This window comes from Phallusia mammillata, chromosome 1, assembly GCF_965637545.1.
Source record: "Phallusia mammillata chromosome 1, kaPhaMamm4.hap1.1, whole genome shotgun sequence".
NCBI classification, from domain to species: domain Eukaryota; kingdom Metazoa; phylum Chordata; class Ascidiacea; order Phlebobranchia; family Ascidiidae; genus Phallusia; species Phallusia mammillata.
This window is the reverse complement of record NC_137252.1, coordinates 8,445,209-8,461,910: the sequence shown is the minus strand read 5'-3', so window position 1 is coordinate 8,461,910 and position 16,702 is coordinate 8,445,209. Positions and strand designations below refer to the sequence as shown.

The window sequence follows — 16,702 nt, the reverse complement described above, 5'->3', positions numbered from 1 at the left end:
GGCTGTCAATCAAAAAGTGAAAAAATGAGGATTAGAATACTAATCCGTGCAAGAGAAGGCAAGCGGTGAAAAAATCTCTGCTGCGTATATATAATCACACAGCTATTCGTCTTCTCACAGTGCTGTGTGTAGTGCGTTAATCATACACACTAAAACCCGAGTGGACCAGGGCTTTAGACTCGTTTATTAAACAAGAACATAGATCAGACTTTTTGTAGACCGTTAGTTGTTTTTGCAGAAAAAACTGGAAAGTTTTAGTTGGGTGTTTAGATTTGAGGATAAAATTTACAGTGTTTGGATTGAAGGACAATGTCCAGTTTTTGTGTTTTTTTGGTAAATTTCTGCCATTAAAGATTGCTATTTATTGAACAGTGGATACGATCAATACACCCTAGTGACATAGATCTATATGCCTTTCTGTGGCATTAATTTACATTAAAATTGAAGGCTAATATGTATTGTGTTTTTTAGATTTTGCACATCAATACAAAATATAGTTCAAAATGGAATGCTTAACATCATCAAAACGAGAAACGCGAATGTCTAATGATACGGATTGTTCGGGTTCTGACGCTGCGGATCGCAAGATTCATCAAGAAAAGTCAACGAGCTTCTCAATAGAAAATCTTCTCAAACAAGAAAAACCCTCCAGTGTGCGCGTGAGCCCACCCAGGGTTGATCCAAGGTTTTTGAGAGGGTCCCCAGAACAGAAGCGGGATTCCCCGTCACCCCATGAGGGTTCACACACTTTTAGCACCTCGTCAGGTTCACCCTGCACCGAGCGCACACCCACACACTTCTCCCCACCTCATCATCCAGGGTTATTTCCCCCGAATTTTGGGACCGAGCAACGTATGGCATTCGGCCAACTGGGTAAAGAAAATTTCGATTTTTTTTCTAACGTATTTGGCTTTACAAAGATTGATTTCATAACTTTTAGCTAATGAATATATTTTAAACTAAGAAAACTATGATATCATATCCTACAAAACTGTGCATTCTGATCAAGAATGTGGAACACTATGACACATTATAAAACCTATCTTGTGTATTTCAGCTGCTCACCAAAACCTCTTCCTAAATCCGTTTATGCCTAATTTGTGGAATTTGCGTGCCCCGAACGCTCCAAATCCGATGTTCGTTCCGTTTGTTGGTGGCACAAAATATCCTGGTCAGACCGACATGCAAAAAAGTCCTGAACCAGAACAAGGTAATTTTGCATTTAAAATTCATTTTTTACTCAAAAAATGTCAATTCAGATAAAAAGGGCAAAGCAATAATTTTAGATTATTATTATCGATTTTGATTTATTGTTGAATAAAATATAACAAAAGTAACAAAACAAAAATTGAACCAAAATGATTTTAATGTGTGCGTTTAAAGTTCGTTGTTGCTGGGCTGGGCGTTTTTACACCGTATGATGCGAGTGTAGAACATTTTTAATGTATTCACACATTCTTGCGTCGCTTCTCATTAACACGGTCATTGCTTTTAGTCACGTCGCTATCCAACGCACCAGAAACGTGGGAATCTCGAAACGGAACGGTTGAAGATGAACACAGATCTGCTGCAAAACGCAGGGAAAGGGTAATGATTCCTATGAAGACAAAGAAAGCGCGTAAAGCAAGAACCGCCTTTACTGATGATCAACTGATGCAGTTGGAAAAGAGTTTTGACAATCAAAAGTAAGTTTCCACTGTAAATGATTCCGCGGGCGCTCCGGGCGCACCGGGCTTCTTTGAGGGGGCTTGTGTACGATAAAAGTATCCTTAAAAATGTGTGTCTTTTTCGTGTTAAACGATACATGTTTCTTCCCAAAAAATGATATGTATCTTCAAAAAAAAAAAAAAAAAAACACGACCTTGCAAAATTATTGTGTTGTTTTTAAGAAACATGTCAATGGCGAATAAATTCGCGTGCATGTTTAATGGATTTTCTGACACTATTTAAACGAGTTTTTATGCCTAAAATGTCCAAAAACCAAACGAATTTACATGCCGATTTTTAAAAAAGTAAGCGTTATTTTGGAGCTTTGGCTTTCAGCTTGTTTTAACTTCTTTGTGGTTTTCGCGTAGCTTGATAATAATCTATGCATATGTCCTGTTCACCTCTAACTTATTTTTTACAGATATTTATCAGTTCAGGACAGGATGGATCTCGCACAAAGACTCAATTTGTCCGACACGCAAGTCAAAACCTGGTATCAAAACCGCAGGTAAAAATTTGAAAATACCAGAAATAGACAAATACAAATCCATATCCATTGAACAGAAAAGTTTTATCGTCCGTTTTGTTTCTTCTTAAAAAATTATAAACGGTGAATTGTGCACCTTTTTTGTTTAATATCTCTAAAATAATGGTTTTCATATTAGTTAAAAATAATTAAAATGCGGCGATTTTCTTTTATATGGAGCGTTTTCTTTGCTTAGACTTGCCATGAAACGGCTTTATTCAATAAAATGCAATTGGCACACATGTAACATTAAAGTAATTGATAATGGAGGTATAGAACGACTCTCCGCCAATCTGGACATCAATTTATTACCAATGTAACATGTTAAGAACAGATGCGGAAACCGGCACCATATTGTATTGCGGTACAGGTGCCAAGACGGTTCTTCATAAAGCGCAATAATACACAAGCGAGGGACTTAATAGTGTCCAAACGGGGCGATTTGCGATTCCGCTGGGACCCGACACCTGTCACAATACACGGGTTCCGCGCGTGTCAAGCCAATAGCCAAGCAAATGATTTGAACGTCTTACGGCAATAGCAGCGCTTTGGAGATGCCTAATAAGTCACTTAGGGAATTTGGTCGCGCGAATTGGCTTTTATTGCGGCCACCCGTTGCTCCAATTATGAGGGAATGTATTGGGTTAATTTGAATGTGCGACGTTAATTGCTACACCTCAAGTGCTCGTTATAAAAGCCTCTTCGCAGATGTTAGGAAAATGCTTGTTACAGTTTTTCCGCAAATCGATTAGTAAAGCAAATAATTATTGTTTGGGTTTTATATTGTGCGTTCTATAGCACATGGTAAACATTTGCGAATTTTTGTCCAATTTTTAGACCGGAATGAATTTATGGTGCCATATATGTTTTGTAATACAAAGCATTCAAATATTATTCATGGGTCATCAGTTTAACAATTACATGACAAAAGTCATAATTTTTCTGTTTATAAGTACGTTAGAGCTTCTATAAGCATAATTCTCGTGTCTTGACTTGTGTATTCCGAACTAGCATTTAACAACAGTGTATTTCTCAGAACAAAATGGAAGCGACAGACGGCTGTGGGTTTGGAGCTTTTGGCCGAAAGCGGCAACTTCGCTGCCTTGGAACAAGTCTTGCCTACCTCCAATTCCATGTACATTCGACAAGCTATGCAGAACACAGCAACCCTCAGACCATACCAACCCGGTACGTAAAAGCCGCGATTTTTAAGTCGTTGAAAATGGATTTTTTGTTGTAATTGGCTGGTTGCTTAAACTTTTTCAAGATTTTTAAAATTAATTTTATCATTTAAGTTATTCATGTGTCTGGACAAACACACACAAGGTCCCTGGGTGCACTGTGAGGGACATTGTTAGCTATTGTTTTAGGCTACTATACTGTGGGTTGTGGACATCTTAACTAACTTCATATATTTTCTTGTGCACCTAAACTGTGCTATTGTCTTATCAAGCTATCCGCTTAAAGGGGCCGCTTGCCTAATTAAATGAATCAACACGTGAACATTGTCGTTTATTTGTGTGTGTTTTTTTTCATCAGGTATGCTTCAAAACTCTTTGCTCCCCTTGCTGTGTCAGTTCTACGGCGTTAAATCAGCACCGGTGACAGACGCACCGAATCACATTGTCACACATAGCCCCGATTCGGCAATTCACGCATTAAGTTCCACAGGTGAGCATTTTAACAAATACTTTTAATCACTTTTTTATTTTATTTTTGGCAAATTTTTTAAAATGTTGGCTACAATACCAAAAATTAAACGTTTTTTTTGAAAAACTTGGTAAAAAAACAAAGAAACTTTAAAATTATGTTCAACAAATGTTGGTATTTATAAATGACACTTACATCCTACTATTTTATTGCAATAAAAAACATACTCACTTTCTTTTATTTGCATTTTTGTAACTCGTCCATATTTTTAACAGAACCATTCCGAACTGCTCATGCCAATTAAACATCGTTGTCTCTGGCGTCATCTGGTGAGAGCATAATTCACACACTGTATTGCCCTGAGCGTTCAACCAATATCCCTATTTTTTCACTTGTTTCATCATCACTGTTCGATGCGACTTCCTTTCCACTTTGTAGTTCGTTTTGTGCACATTTTCGTTCTTTCGCGTTTATTTAACTTTGTTTACCAATAAACTGTGCAAACAGCATATGTGGCTGTAAAACTTCATGTCGGATCTACACTAGGTCCTGCTTAAACGTGATGTATATAGTTGAACACCTTTGTGCAGGGGGCATTGCTTTATCACGTATACTATAACTGTGTTTTAGTTCTACTTGTGTGCAACCATAAAGTTTTGCAGCATTTCTATTGCGTGAGCCCATTTTTGTCTGCAGTTATAATGTAGTTTGGCGTCGGATCCTGTTTTCTAAAAGTATCTTCCACAACAAAAAACCATCACTTGCATTCTTACAAAAATATTGTTTTTGTTTCATTTATTTTTTGCACAATAAATAATTTAATGCCAACGGCAAGCGATGGATGATACACATTCCGGCAAAAATATTATTACATCGCAAGTACGAAAAAATAGCTGCAGCCAGCAAAAGAACTGACATCGAAAGTTACAAAAAAACGAGATCGACTATTAATACAATAAGTTGGAAACTTTAGGAGACGGTGATCTCTTCGTTAGACTTTCGCTTGAGAAAGTCCATTATCGCCGCATGCAGGTGTTTGTCCGGTGGTCCATAAGTGGGTCGCACCTGGATTCCGTGTCCGGGTACACGCACAGCTTTCGACTGATACGTCACTGATGACGTAACATCCTCACTAACAGCGACGTCATCGTCCGAGCAAGGACCCCGGCGTTTTTCCTTGGTGCGTCGATTCTGAAACCAGGTTTTAATCTGGCATTCTGTAAGATTCTGAAAATGTACAACCGTATTTTAGCCACAGGTCCACATAAATAGAAACTTGGAAAACTAATGTAAGTTTCGGTTAAGTAAATCGTCAACGCTATTATTAGGAAAGATCTTTGGCGCCGACTTTATAAGGTTAATCAAATTCAGGGTCAGGGGGCAAAAAAGTCAATTTCACTCCCTGTCCTTCAACCGACATTGTTTATTTGTTCAATGACAGTTAGACAAGCGCGAGAGCTGTGCGCGACACCCTTAATCCGATTAGAAGTTAATTAAAACGAGTCAAGCGTCGCTTCGCCGCAATTGGCTAGGCTGAAATCACGTGATTTTCGGTCATCCGCCATTTTGTTTTAAGAATTTTATTTCGTTAGTTATCGCTTCCAACAACAGCATTTTTACATTAACCTAATGGAATATTATTTTGCTAATTATCATTTCTAATGTATTTTATCCTTAACGTCTGATTATTTGCTTGATGTAGGCAACTGTAAAAAAATGACTTTCGCTCAATTTCAAAGTCAAACCATCTTTACAAATTTCGGATCAACCAAAGAGCGGATTCAAAGGAATTCACACTTGTGCGCTATTCGAACAATGCAAGCCCTAAAACAAAGGCCGGGTGCATTGGCGGCTGCGTTTTAAGTGACCAAGGGCGACGCACAGGCGGCAGAATGCCTTTACACATGCCGAAATCTTGGTGACCCGCGAGGGACAGAAGGTGATGTCGTTCTGTGTCGCTTTATTGCAGGTGATTGCGGCACCGCTCGAGTAATTACCGCGCATTAGGGAATTGGCCGGGTTTAGAGATCAAATCGGCGGCGGCAATAAAGCGATCGCGTCGATGTCATGAGTCGTTAATGAACAATAACGTCGTCGCCGATACAGACGATGTTTTGTTGTCGCGCGGCGTATTGCGTATGATGACGTTTGCCGGGCGCCGTAACCGCAATTGTAAAGTTGTTACGATAAAGAAAATTAACATATAATTGATCAATGAACGTACTAAATATGTTTCTCGATGCACAAATGATCATAAAACCATCGCTGGATTTTTTGCGGAAAGTTTGCCTGCCCAGTATTTGTTGAGCAAGCATTCTACTATACTCCTCTTTTTAAAAATACTTGTAAATGACATTGTGAAAATATCGCCCACTAAACTTGACTATGATGTTCAAAAATCTATCCAAGCTAAATTGCTTGGGTTTGGAAATTTTACTTATAATTTTTAAGCCCCCGAAAAAATAGCAAACATAATACCCTATTGGGGTTGTTTAATTTTTGCCAAAAAAATACTCACCACTTTTTGTGCGAGATAGGCTCGTTCGGTTCTGGTGAGGTAAGTTTTCATGGAGAAAGCTGTTTCTAACTCGAGGATTTGAAATCCGGTGAAAAGACGCCGACCGACTCTCGAGCTCCCTCTTTTGGACGTTTGTTTAGATTCAGAATCAGTGGAGGAATTTTTGGAGTTATCTACGGAAAACAAATAATATTTAGGAACCGCTTTAATAAATTGGAATAAAATGTACCGACTGTAAACATTTTTAGCACTTTCCGATTTATTTGTATAAATGTAACCAAACGCGTAAATTAAAAATAACACAGATTTATAATCTTCTTCTAGACAACTACTATTTACAAATGCTTTGAGGATTATCTGTGTTCATTTAAATTATTTAAATAATTGTCTTGCGGCTTTTAGTGCATTGTCTTTTGATTGAAGATAAACTTTTTCCTCTTAAGCAAAATATATAAGCAATAAACTGAAAATTTGTTTGCTTACTCGAATTATGAAGCCTTGCGCCGCCAAGTCGTGATTCTATTTCACTGTCGTCGGAAGAGGAATGGCATTCAGACGAGAAGGAGTTATTAAGTTGGTTGTTAGAACTTTTCACCCCGCCGCTCACTCTAACATTTACGTTGCATCCGAAATCACTACCAAGCGACTGCTCATTTTGTCCAGCCAGGTTTGAGGCGGTAGGATACGTGGTCCCAGCCGATGGGATAAAACTCGGCATAAATGGGAAACGGTGTTGAACTTCGGGTGTTGACGGTTTTGTAGACGAGTTTTCGAATTCGGTTTTGATTCGTTTCTGATAGGGCGGTTTCCATTCTACGGTAAAGTTTCCTGGTGTTGTGTAGAAGTCGTTGGAATACGATTCTTCGCGATTTGAGCGTTTTCTTTCTGGAAGTTTCGTTTTCTTTGCGTCGCTGCAGGTGCCAAGGATTACGTCGATTGAGAAATTCAGCTTCATTTTGCTTTGAGTTAATTTGAGCAGATTTTACAATAACAATTGATCACTAAAAAACACAAAGTAAAAAAATTGAAGAACTGACCCATAAAAAAACTTTACACTTTATGGCAGTGGTTCTCAAACTGTGCGTCGCGACGCCCTGGTGCGTCGTTTTAATTTTCCAAGGGCGTCGCAGAATAGTTCCGTTTCGTGGCTTTTTGTTGTTGTAACAATAAACACAACTTTAATAATAAGTTTCCTCATTAACTTTTATTTGCTGGTGCGTCGCAAGTCCGAAAAACTTTCCCAGAGGCGTCGCAACAAAAAAAGTTTGAGAACCACTGCTTTATGGGTTAAATTCGCCACGATTTAAAGTTTGCTAATAATTTCTCGAGTTACAATACAAAACCAATATTAAATAACCCGTTTAACGTATTATTATGCTAAAACTTATAAAGTGTAAGCCTCATAAACACTGCAATTTAAATAATAAAAAGTTCTTCTCCTAAAAAAACTCTCAGGAACTTATATAATTTAAACATCTGCTGCGCTCTCATATTACGATATTTCCTATATCGCTGAATGTTGGCCGCTTTCTGATGCCACTCCCCCGCTGCGTTTGGCTTTTATACACTACAGCGATACGCGAAAAAAGCACAACAAACGTGTGGCCCGCAACCGCCGCGCACCGACACCTTGGCGCGTGGTAAGGACCGTCCATTTTATGTCGCAACAATAGCCGTCGCGGCGGGCCGGTCAGTCGGTCGCGCCGGTCAGCAACGCCGTCTGCGCTGACCACTACACCAGCAATATCGCTCGGGCCCGACCCTTGAAGTAGAGGCGCGGGATTACAAGAGAGATAGATTGACTTTGTTGCAAGCGCCACAGCCTTTGTTTGTCGTGGCGCGCGTGGCGACGCTCTGGAAAACGAAGGCTTTGTTGCACCTCGACGGCAGCGGATGTACCGAATGTAAAACCGAACTTGAAAGGCAAGGTTAAATGTTTTGCAGCTCGATGAAACACACCGCGAGTAGTGTTTGTTTTTTCATTGTTCTTTTCCATCGGTAGTGGCCTTCACATCCAGTTGGAAGCGCTTTTTTGTACTTGGTTGCGAATTAAAACAAATCTCGATTGTTTGATTTTCCTTGGCTCGAAATTTAAAAACGACCGAATTTCCTCTATTCTGAAGTGGTGGTTGAGGTAACAAAGTTGTTTCTTTTCCCTTATTTGTTTCGCTAAAAAAAATAAAGTTTTTGTTTCAATAAATACCGACAGATGCTGCGAGCTGCACATTTTCTTTGATGGGCGCTCGAGCTCTTTCAAATCGCCAGACATCAAACCAGTCTGGAAAGTGATTACTAGAAGCGCGCGTCGCGTCAGTTTCGGCGTCACCTGCACCAGTTTATTGCGTCCACACCGGTACTAGGGGCTCTTCGCGAAGTGCTGGGCCCTCGCCACAAGCTCCGTGACGCGCCGTTTCAAGAGGCAGCGAGGATTTTATGAACGTCCGTCGGTCTGGCGTGTATTACGTAAGAGACGTGAATGAAATGCTTTGGCGAGGACGTTATGTTTTTTGACGGCGCCTGTTTTTTATTTATTTGGACGACGGTATTGCAAAGTATTGGATTACATATGTAGCACATGCTGTCTGTCTCAATATAAGTCTAATTAAAACATAAATTTAAAAAAGTCACATATTTTTTCAACACTTTTGGCGTCTTGGCATGCTTGGCGCTCACGTATATTTCACTCTCGCGATTTTTTATTGCATTGTAGCGCTGTTTATAATCATAAACGTTTATCGACAAATGATACTCGCCACCGCCACCAAGATAACAATATTCTAAATTAATTTGACAATTTTTCCAATCGCTTGTACACTTTAGCTCTTAGGTGTGGTCAACACGTCGTTCGCGAGAGACCTGTCGATCATGCCTACATTTACGATTAATAAAACAATGCACATTCACGAAAAACAAAGTAAAATTCTATAGATTTGGGATAGATAAAAAATTCAAAAACTAACGGAAGAAGAAAAGTGCCACCAACGTCAAAAAGTATGAAAAATATAAATGCTTGAACAAATCTGCGTTATAAAACTTGAACAAATCTGCGTTATGACTTTGTTTCAATTGTGTCTTTAATATATAGTTCATCGAAATTCCGATTTTATTTGTCAATCCAATTTGTTGACAAGTTGGTCACCGCTACTGCCGCCCAAACAATGTCGTTTTAAAAAGGCCCATATGTCCAATTCAGTTGCGAGGAAAGCTCAAAGCAGCTAATTACGGGTTACTGGAGACACGAATTGACGTTGCATGAACAAGAAGTGTCGGTTTGATTGTAGAGAGAGCCAACTGAGACGGTCGTAAGGCTGTCGAACGAGGCAGTCGCGCCGTCCGCCATTTTTCATGTCCTGTCGCATGTATTACACGTATCGGTCAGACTCATGACATGTGGAGCACCTGGAAGGGCGTTAAAAATACATAATGCACTTGAAGCTTGCGACTCATTTGAGTATTGTATTCCAAATAGATGTAGAGAAAAATATCTGAAAAAAAGGACTGAATATAATTTTTATTTTTGTGCACACCAAACATCACAATTTGCATGGCTTGTTTGCTAAAGCATAGACAAAATACGTTGTCATTTACAATACACCAACAGAACTCATGCAACAATAAATCAAACATATTAAAAACAAGCCACGTTGGATTTTCTCGGTTTTGGGTAAAACGATGCAAAAGAATCGAACGCATACTCCCGCAAAAATATAATTGATAGGTTGGTTGAAAAGTGCAGTTTAATTTTGTCAAGTTTGTTTCCACCTTAGAACAACATTCGTTTAACGTAAAGCACAATCATGCCCCAAAGCAGATAAACATTTGCCTTCTACTTTTTAACTTAGTACCTAAATCAAAAAATGTATGCATTTTGATGCTGGTTAAAAGAAACAAAGTGACCCCTAAACCCGCAATTTGTCTTTAAGATTCAAACCCAGGACGAGTACGAATCCCGTTTTAACGTCTGAAAAAACACCTGGTTTTGGCGTCATCCACCTTGTGGTGACCATAAAATATAATACACGAGTCCTTAAAGAAAAAACAAACAAACAAACAAACAAACAAACAAATGCATTGTTTTTAAACCGCCGTTGTGCAATCTGTATCTTGTCAGTTGACATTGTTGGATTGTTGCAAATAAATACCAAAACTGCAAATGTACAAAAATGCCAGCCCCAAATTTTAAAACTTTATTTCACGCCTCATCACTGATCGATACGCTTGAGCTAATTTGATTGCGTCATAACCGCTTGACTTTGGCTGTGGTCGATTTCAAACAAAGTCATTTGTCTCGTGGAATTGGCGGTGTGCGGAGGTGGAAGGCTGGCTGTGTTGTAAGGTGAACATATTGTCTCTTTTGTTTATTAGCTTACTTAAAAGCTTTGTATCAGCTTAATACCAAGCGCATGTAAATATTAAAAAATATTTTTAATGTTTAGAGATTTGCTAATCTAGTTTAGAATGTATGTAGAAATTATGGCTTACATTTTCTTAAAATGTTGACATAATTGCACGCTGTTGTCTTTGAAGATGACTGGTAAACAGTTTGTTAACAAAGAAGTAGTTCACGCTGTTAATAAACAATTACAATTCTTAACCATAAATGCAACATTATAGAGTAAATCCAATTCAACTTAACTTTAAACTAAACTGAATGTAATTATATTTTTAGATTTCAATCCAAATAACACTACAACACCAGACACCACAAGCATCAATTCGCAGCCATATTAAGGTGAGTTCTCTCTTACAGTTTGTTTCGAAACAAGGCGGAGGCGCTTTTTATGACGTAACAAACCGGCGCTTTTGTAGAACGGCACTGATTGTGGAAAGCGCTCGTGGCGTGGCGTTTAGTTTTCGGTTTAGCTTGCTCAGTCAATGCAATGCTGTAGTTTAAATGTTTAGTTGATGTTTGTAGGATTTTACAAATGTATCTAGATTTTCATTGTTTATTAGCCGGGTACATTCAAGATTAAATGTGTTTCTGTACATATTTTCAGTGATAAACGTATGTTTTAAGTTTTGTTTAATAAATCGCGTTTATTGTGTTAATTATACATACCTAATGCGTTAGCACAGTTATTCATACTAGATTGATATAAGTTTTTAATCAAATGCTAATGCTTAATTGCTCATGAAAGCATTTGAAAATGCTAATGAAATATTTCTATTTCAGATTTACACCTTCGCTCTGCGTTCCTATCATCCTCCATCAGTTCTCCGTCCATCTGCTGCAACTTTCCGCCATCACTGAACTTCAACACTTTACACTTGTCAGTAGATTTAGGGAGTCTGTCGTGCGTCAACCAGGATATCGGAATCGCTTAGGCCTAAGCTAGGCTAACTCGCGTCGCATAGGGTGAGCGACCATGCCTTAGTCCGTGTAGGACGAAGGCAAGGTCCAAGTCGCCAGGAGTGCTACTAATGTCAGCAAGTTGGCGCCAGGGCTAATTAGAGTGGCACTCGTTAACTAGGGGTAGGTTATAGTTAACATAGGCGGGGTACGTTGGGGATTCGCGCACCACGTAGGGAATTTAGCTTAGATCGTTTTATAGCTAGGTGTGGTGCGTGGCTAAATGGCTTCAGCTAAAATAAGGAGCGCACAGAAACACGGCCTTGGCATGGCCTCCACCGCATTGCATTGGCCGCGGTGCAGGCGGGATCGAGTACCGGACACCGCTATTTCCAATGAAGACCCAGGCTCTTGGGTCCGAGGAGACCGGCTTTGCATTTTGCCAGAAAAGTCCCGCGATCCACCCTGATAGGGCGCAAACTGTTGTTAACTTTTTTTCAGCCCCATCTCTGCGTCAAAAAACACCTGGGTCCTTTTGGGGAGGACTCGATGGGCAAGAGGCAGTGATGCGATGTTGTTGAGTTATACGCTGTAATTATCACTGTCTCTTTTAAACAAACGGTTGCGCCTATATTAAATGTAAATTTAGGGACGTGTGGTTTTGGGTTTGACCAGCTTCACTTATCCGATGTTTGTATTTCAGGGTCTTAGCATCTTCCATAAGAAGAGGCCGAGGCTTTGATATCAAACACCGAGATACTATAACTCCTATATGATAACTATAACAACGTGCCAAATTATATCATAGTAACTGTCGCTTAATTTGCTGGTCACTCCCTTTTTTCTATTTTCGTGTATATAGGCTAACGTAATTCGATTCCGTACTCCTGGTTGACTCTACTTATATTCATTATCGGGCGGTTGTTTTTACAACAACTTTGCTCGTGTATGTTTAGATGGTCGAAAAACACGACAGACTCCACTTTTTATGCTTTCTATAGGCTAATTTGCGAAAGGTACAGGAAAGACAGTTAGTTGAGGCAAGTTTTATTGTTGTGTACCTTTACGTCGGCCGCGCAGGGACGATGGTGGTTTCGCTTCGCCAGGTATATATTGTGTATGTTTGTGGTGATTACCGAAGCAGACGATCAACTTATCTATCAATCGATAAACGAAACTTGCTAATTAGTGCGCTACTTTAAAGCATACTAAACATATTTTATTGTAGCAATTGTTCACAAATAAATTTAGTTTATACCATTAACATGTTAACATAGCCTACCGGGTAAAAGAATATTATTTCACAAAAACATATGTATTTTGTTGTTTTTTCGTCTTTTTCTTTTCACAAGAGAATAGTTTACTTTTTTAAAACTTTTTGCAGGTTTTACTCTTTTGCAGGTTTTACTCTTTTGCAGGTTTTACTGTTTTGCAGGTTTTACTCTTTTGCAGGTTTTACTCTTTTTGTAGGTTTTACTCTTTTTGCAGGTTTTACTCTTTTGCAGGTTTTACTCTTTTGCAGGTTTTACTCTTTTGCAGGTTTTACTCTTTTGCAGGTTTTACTCTTTTTGTAGGTTTTACTCTTTTTGTAGGTTTTACTCTTTTTGCAGGTTTTACTCTTTTTGCAGGTTTTACTCTTTTGCAGGTTTTACTCTTTTGCAGGTTTTACTCTTTTTGCAGGTTTTACTCTTTTTGCAGGTTTTACTCTTTTTGCAGGTTTTACTCTTTTGTAGGTTTTTCATCTTTTGCAGGTTTAATTATTTACTTTAGGGCTTTAACTATATTTTACACGTCATAGATATTTTACAGGTTTTACCCCACTTTTTTCACGCCCTGTATAACAAATCTTTCAGAGTACATAAATGTTTGTTTTATTTTTCAGGTACTGCACTTTTCGTGTGCCAGTCTCTTTTTCTTGTCTCGGTTGTGGTTCTGCACCGAACGAGCGTTTCTCTACTGTCTTAGAGAAAACCCATTGCGGGGGTTGGTACCTTGACGTGGTGCAATGGCTTTCAAACGAAACCCAACTCGCAGAACTCCTATAAAAATATTTTAAAAATGCACAAACGCCTATAACATTAAAGCAAAGGCTATTCAAATGGAATGCTAGTAATCAGATAACGTGTATTGCTAAACGTAATGATTTTTATTTTACCAGCTATTCGTTAAGATTACCTCGCGTTTGGATTTTTATGGCAAGCCAAACAAATTGCGATATTTTTGACTTAAATTAAACTATTGCGTTGCTTGTTTAAACTTAGTTATGAAGTAATCGTCTCGAATTAAGCCTCTTGCCTGCTTTTGATTGCTTGCCAAATCAATGCACTTATCATTTTCACATGACTAGTAAATTGACACGCGGCGTTTAAAAGATTGCCGGCCTCTGGCCTGTTGAAATCTTTCGCGACTGGGTTTTAAGGCGTTTTTTCTCCAGCTTGAGACTAATTTACCTCCTTAGTTTCAAGTCTTATTAAAATCCACGTAGTGCCCAAAAAGTGAATTTAGTAGTATTGGATTTTGTGCTCCTATACCCCTTGTACTTTCGTGAAATTTCTTCGTATCCTTGTTTATACAACAACGAACCGAAGTAATTGCAACTAAAGCAGTTTTAAAAGTTAAATTGGCTTTCATGTAGTGGTTCCCAACCCTTTTCCACGAATTCCTCCTTTAACAATCCAAAACATTTTCATTTCTATACTACATCGTAGATGCTAAACCAGTGTTTCTCAATCTTTTTTCCTGTACCGCCCCTTTTACAATAATAAACGCCCCGCCTCAAAACGGACAAAAATCGAAACGAGTTTATTTCACGTGCAATGTCAATGCGATCAGGTGTTTTTAAGGTTTGGTTTGGGTGACCGCTGAGTAGCCTAGTTTTAAGAGACCGCAAGTGTTTCATTTAAATACCAAAAACTGTAGTTGTAGTTGCAAGTCCAAATTTTGGGAAACCGCTGGAGAAATTTGGGGGACCATTTCGGTCCCCTAAAACACCTTAAAAAACACTGAATGCGATTATAATGAAATCTCATATCGAGTCAAATCTCTAACTGACCATATTTTAGCATTTAGCATTTAACATGTACGATACCACTAACTACAGACAGTTCTCATTGCTATTAACTTGGTACCAGGGAAGGGCCAAAACTGCAAGTGTTCTGGTTGGTCGATCACACACGGTTCCCTTTTATACGGTGTTTTTTTTTCTTGTTTTAATGCCCCGTTTTAGCCTCAGGGTCGTATTTAAGCTGTATAGGTCCCTTCTGTATAAAATATCAGGCAAGCAAACATTAGGTAAAACACATCTACGCTTTTTAAGTAACAAATAATTGAAAGCACATTTGGGTACGGCTGTTCCACTATTTGAGATTTTCAAAAACCGTCACTTCTATTCGTGGGGATCCCACTTCCGTATGTCAGCAGTGAGCAAATAACACGTGCGATTGTGATGTCAAGTGTGAATTGCCCGTTACATTATTGTGCAGTAGAGAGTTGCAAGTCGGGCCGGGTTCGGGCTTAGGTATTTGTGAGAAAACGGGCTTAAAACGGGCTTGACTTTACGTTCCGTGTCCGCCATTTTTTTACAATAATATCACTCAGCTGAGTAAAGTCTCTGGCTTTTACCTATGCCCACCCTACTCTTAAACGTTTTGTTTACCCTATTTTCTACTATTGCTCATTGTGTTTGTTGTCTTTCTCTTTTTTCTTTCTCATCCTTTTTTGCAAGGCTTTCGTGGATAGGCCTGTCAACCAAAATTTCGGGCCTAAACGGGATTCTCAAAAACGTTTCGGGTTCGGGCCGGGCTTATACTTTCGGGTTCGGGCTCACGCTTGCAACTCTGGTGCAATAAGCAGTAACCAATTCGTAGTACGGTTTCATAGTTCAAAAATTGCGATGCTGGGTACCGACTAATCGGTTCTGATTTGGTTCGGCCAAGCAAAACCGTATTGCTGCCTGCAAAATTTGCTCAAAGAGCGCAGACAAGCTCCGGCATGACGCATTGTTGTTTGCACAAAATGCATTGTGGCATCAACATTAAAAACACATAGTAAAACGAAGTGCCCAATATAACGAATGCTTTACGTTTACCGGTCGCTCGGAGAGATACGCCAAAAATGACTTTGTCGTTTTTTTTTTCACGGGTTCGAACCCAGGACACTCCCGGGGACGAATCCCGATCAAGGTTTTTTATGTCTGTATGTGGGTCTTAGTTTTACCTGCTCTATCTTCTCTGAGCGCCCACTGGCGCCCGCGTTGAGAACTACTTTGCTAAACCATGCAATGATCATTTAAAATTGGACCAACGTTACAGGTCATACTCCCAGAACTGTGTAAAGTAAACATTACAGTAGCCTAAATTCCTCCCCTTAAATTTTGAATTATCTTCCGGATTGAGAACCACTGTTAGTGGCGCAACTTAATTGTAAAAAACCTTAATTCGAGAAATCGCTGTGCATTGTATGTTCTTATTGAACTAAAAGCACTGTCCAGGATTTTTTTGGATGTTTTTCGCAAATCCGTGTGAAAAGTCTATAATAGTCGAAATTTTACACATTTCAGTGTCCAATTTTATCCATAGATGTATTAACTATTAATAACGTTATATTGTGACGTTTTGTACTGTTTTATTTTGCGTTGTTTGCACTAATTCGCCTATTAACACAGTGACCTCAAAAATCCTTTGGGACCTGTTTTTTAAACCACACTGATTTTTTTGTGGCTTCGTGACTCCGGGCACATGTACTAGTTTGGTGAAAAATTTTCTCAGAAATACACACAACTTTTTGATTTGAAACGTCCAATTCCGCACTAAAAATGTTGTTCGCGCAATTTCGAACAGCTAGGTATCTCCTATAAATCTCCTAGGTATATCTTTAATACATTTGCTGAATTTTTACATTAACGTAGTATAGTAAAGTTACATGGGGTCAGAAGCTTAATTTCTTGAATATTCGACAAAGAACAGCCGAGTGCATCAAAACTGAACTAATGTGGCGCTTAAAATCAACTGTC

General features: G+C 39.0%; 2 protein-coding genes and 1 long non-coding RNA gene across 3 annotated transcripts; 2 read left to right on the top strand and 1 right to left on the bottom strand.

Moving 5' to 3' along the window:
• Positions 1–450: 450 nt before the first annotated feature.
• On the top strand, positions 451–4,717 carry LOC145238149 (uncharacterized). Its single transcript, XM_080101229.1, has 7 exons — positions 451–873; positions 1,058–1,210; positions 1,496–1,685; positions 2,129–2,215; positions 3,270–3,421; positions 3,773–3,904; positions 4,159–4,717. Exons 1-7 carry the CDS (start codon positions 504–506, stop codon positions 4,185–4,187), a joined length of 1,113 nt encoding a protein of 370 aa, XP_079957355.1. The 5' UTR covers positions 451–503; the 3' UTR covers positions 4,188–4,717.
• LOC145238158 (uncharacterized) lies at positions 4,662–7,863 on the bottom strand. The gene is made up of 3 exons (XM_080101240.1): positions 6,885–7,863; positions 6,402–6,574; positions 4,662–5,110 (listed from the first exon to the last, which is right to left on the bottom strand). Exons 1-3 carry the CDS (start codon positions 7,354–7,356, stop codon positions 4,853–4,855), a joined length of 903 nt encoding a protein of 300 aa, XP_079957366.1. The 5' UTR covers positions 7,357–7,863; the 3' UTR covers positions 4,662–4,852.
• A 2,822-nt stretch (positions 7,864–10,685) lies between these two features.
• Positions 10,686–12,959, top strand: LOC145233035 (uncharacterized). Its single transcript, XR_013861001.1, has 3 exons — positions 10,686–10,737; positions 11,071–11,133; positions 11,575–12,959. It is a non-coding gene; the product is annotated as an uncharacterized LOC145233035 (long non-coding RNA).
• Positions 12,960–16,702: the final 3,743 nt, after the last annotated feature.

Bases quoted from the DNA above. Each gene is read 5' to 3' on its own strand.
- LOC145238149 (XM_080101229.1), top strand. From the start codon at position 504: ATGGAATGCTTAACATCATCAAAACGAGAAACGCGAATGTCTAATGAT. The intron at 1,211-1,495 runs GTAATTTTGCAT...CATTGCTTTTAG, and splicing joins AAGTCCTGAACCAGAACAAG to TCACGTCGCTATCCAACGCA. The intron at 1,686-2,128 runs GTAAGTTTCCAC...TATTTTTTACAG, and splicing joins AAGAGTTTTGACAATCAAAA to ATATTTATCAGTTCAGGACA.
- LOC145238158 (XM_080101240.1), bottom strand. From the start codon at position 7,356: ATGAAGCTGAATTTCTCAATCGACGTAATCCTTGGCACCTGCAGCGAC. The intron at 6,575-6,884 runs GTAAGCAAACAA...TGTTTTCCGTAG, and splicing joins CGCAAGGCTTCATAATTCGA to ATAACTCCAAAAATTCCTCC. The intron at 5,111-6,401 runs GTGAGTATTTTT...GTACATTTTCAG, and splicing joins CCTATCTCGCACAAAAAGTG to AATCTTACAGAATGCCAGAT.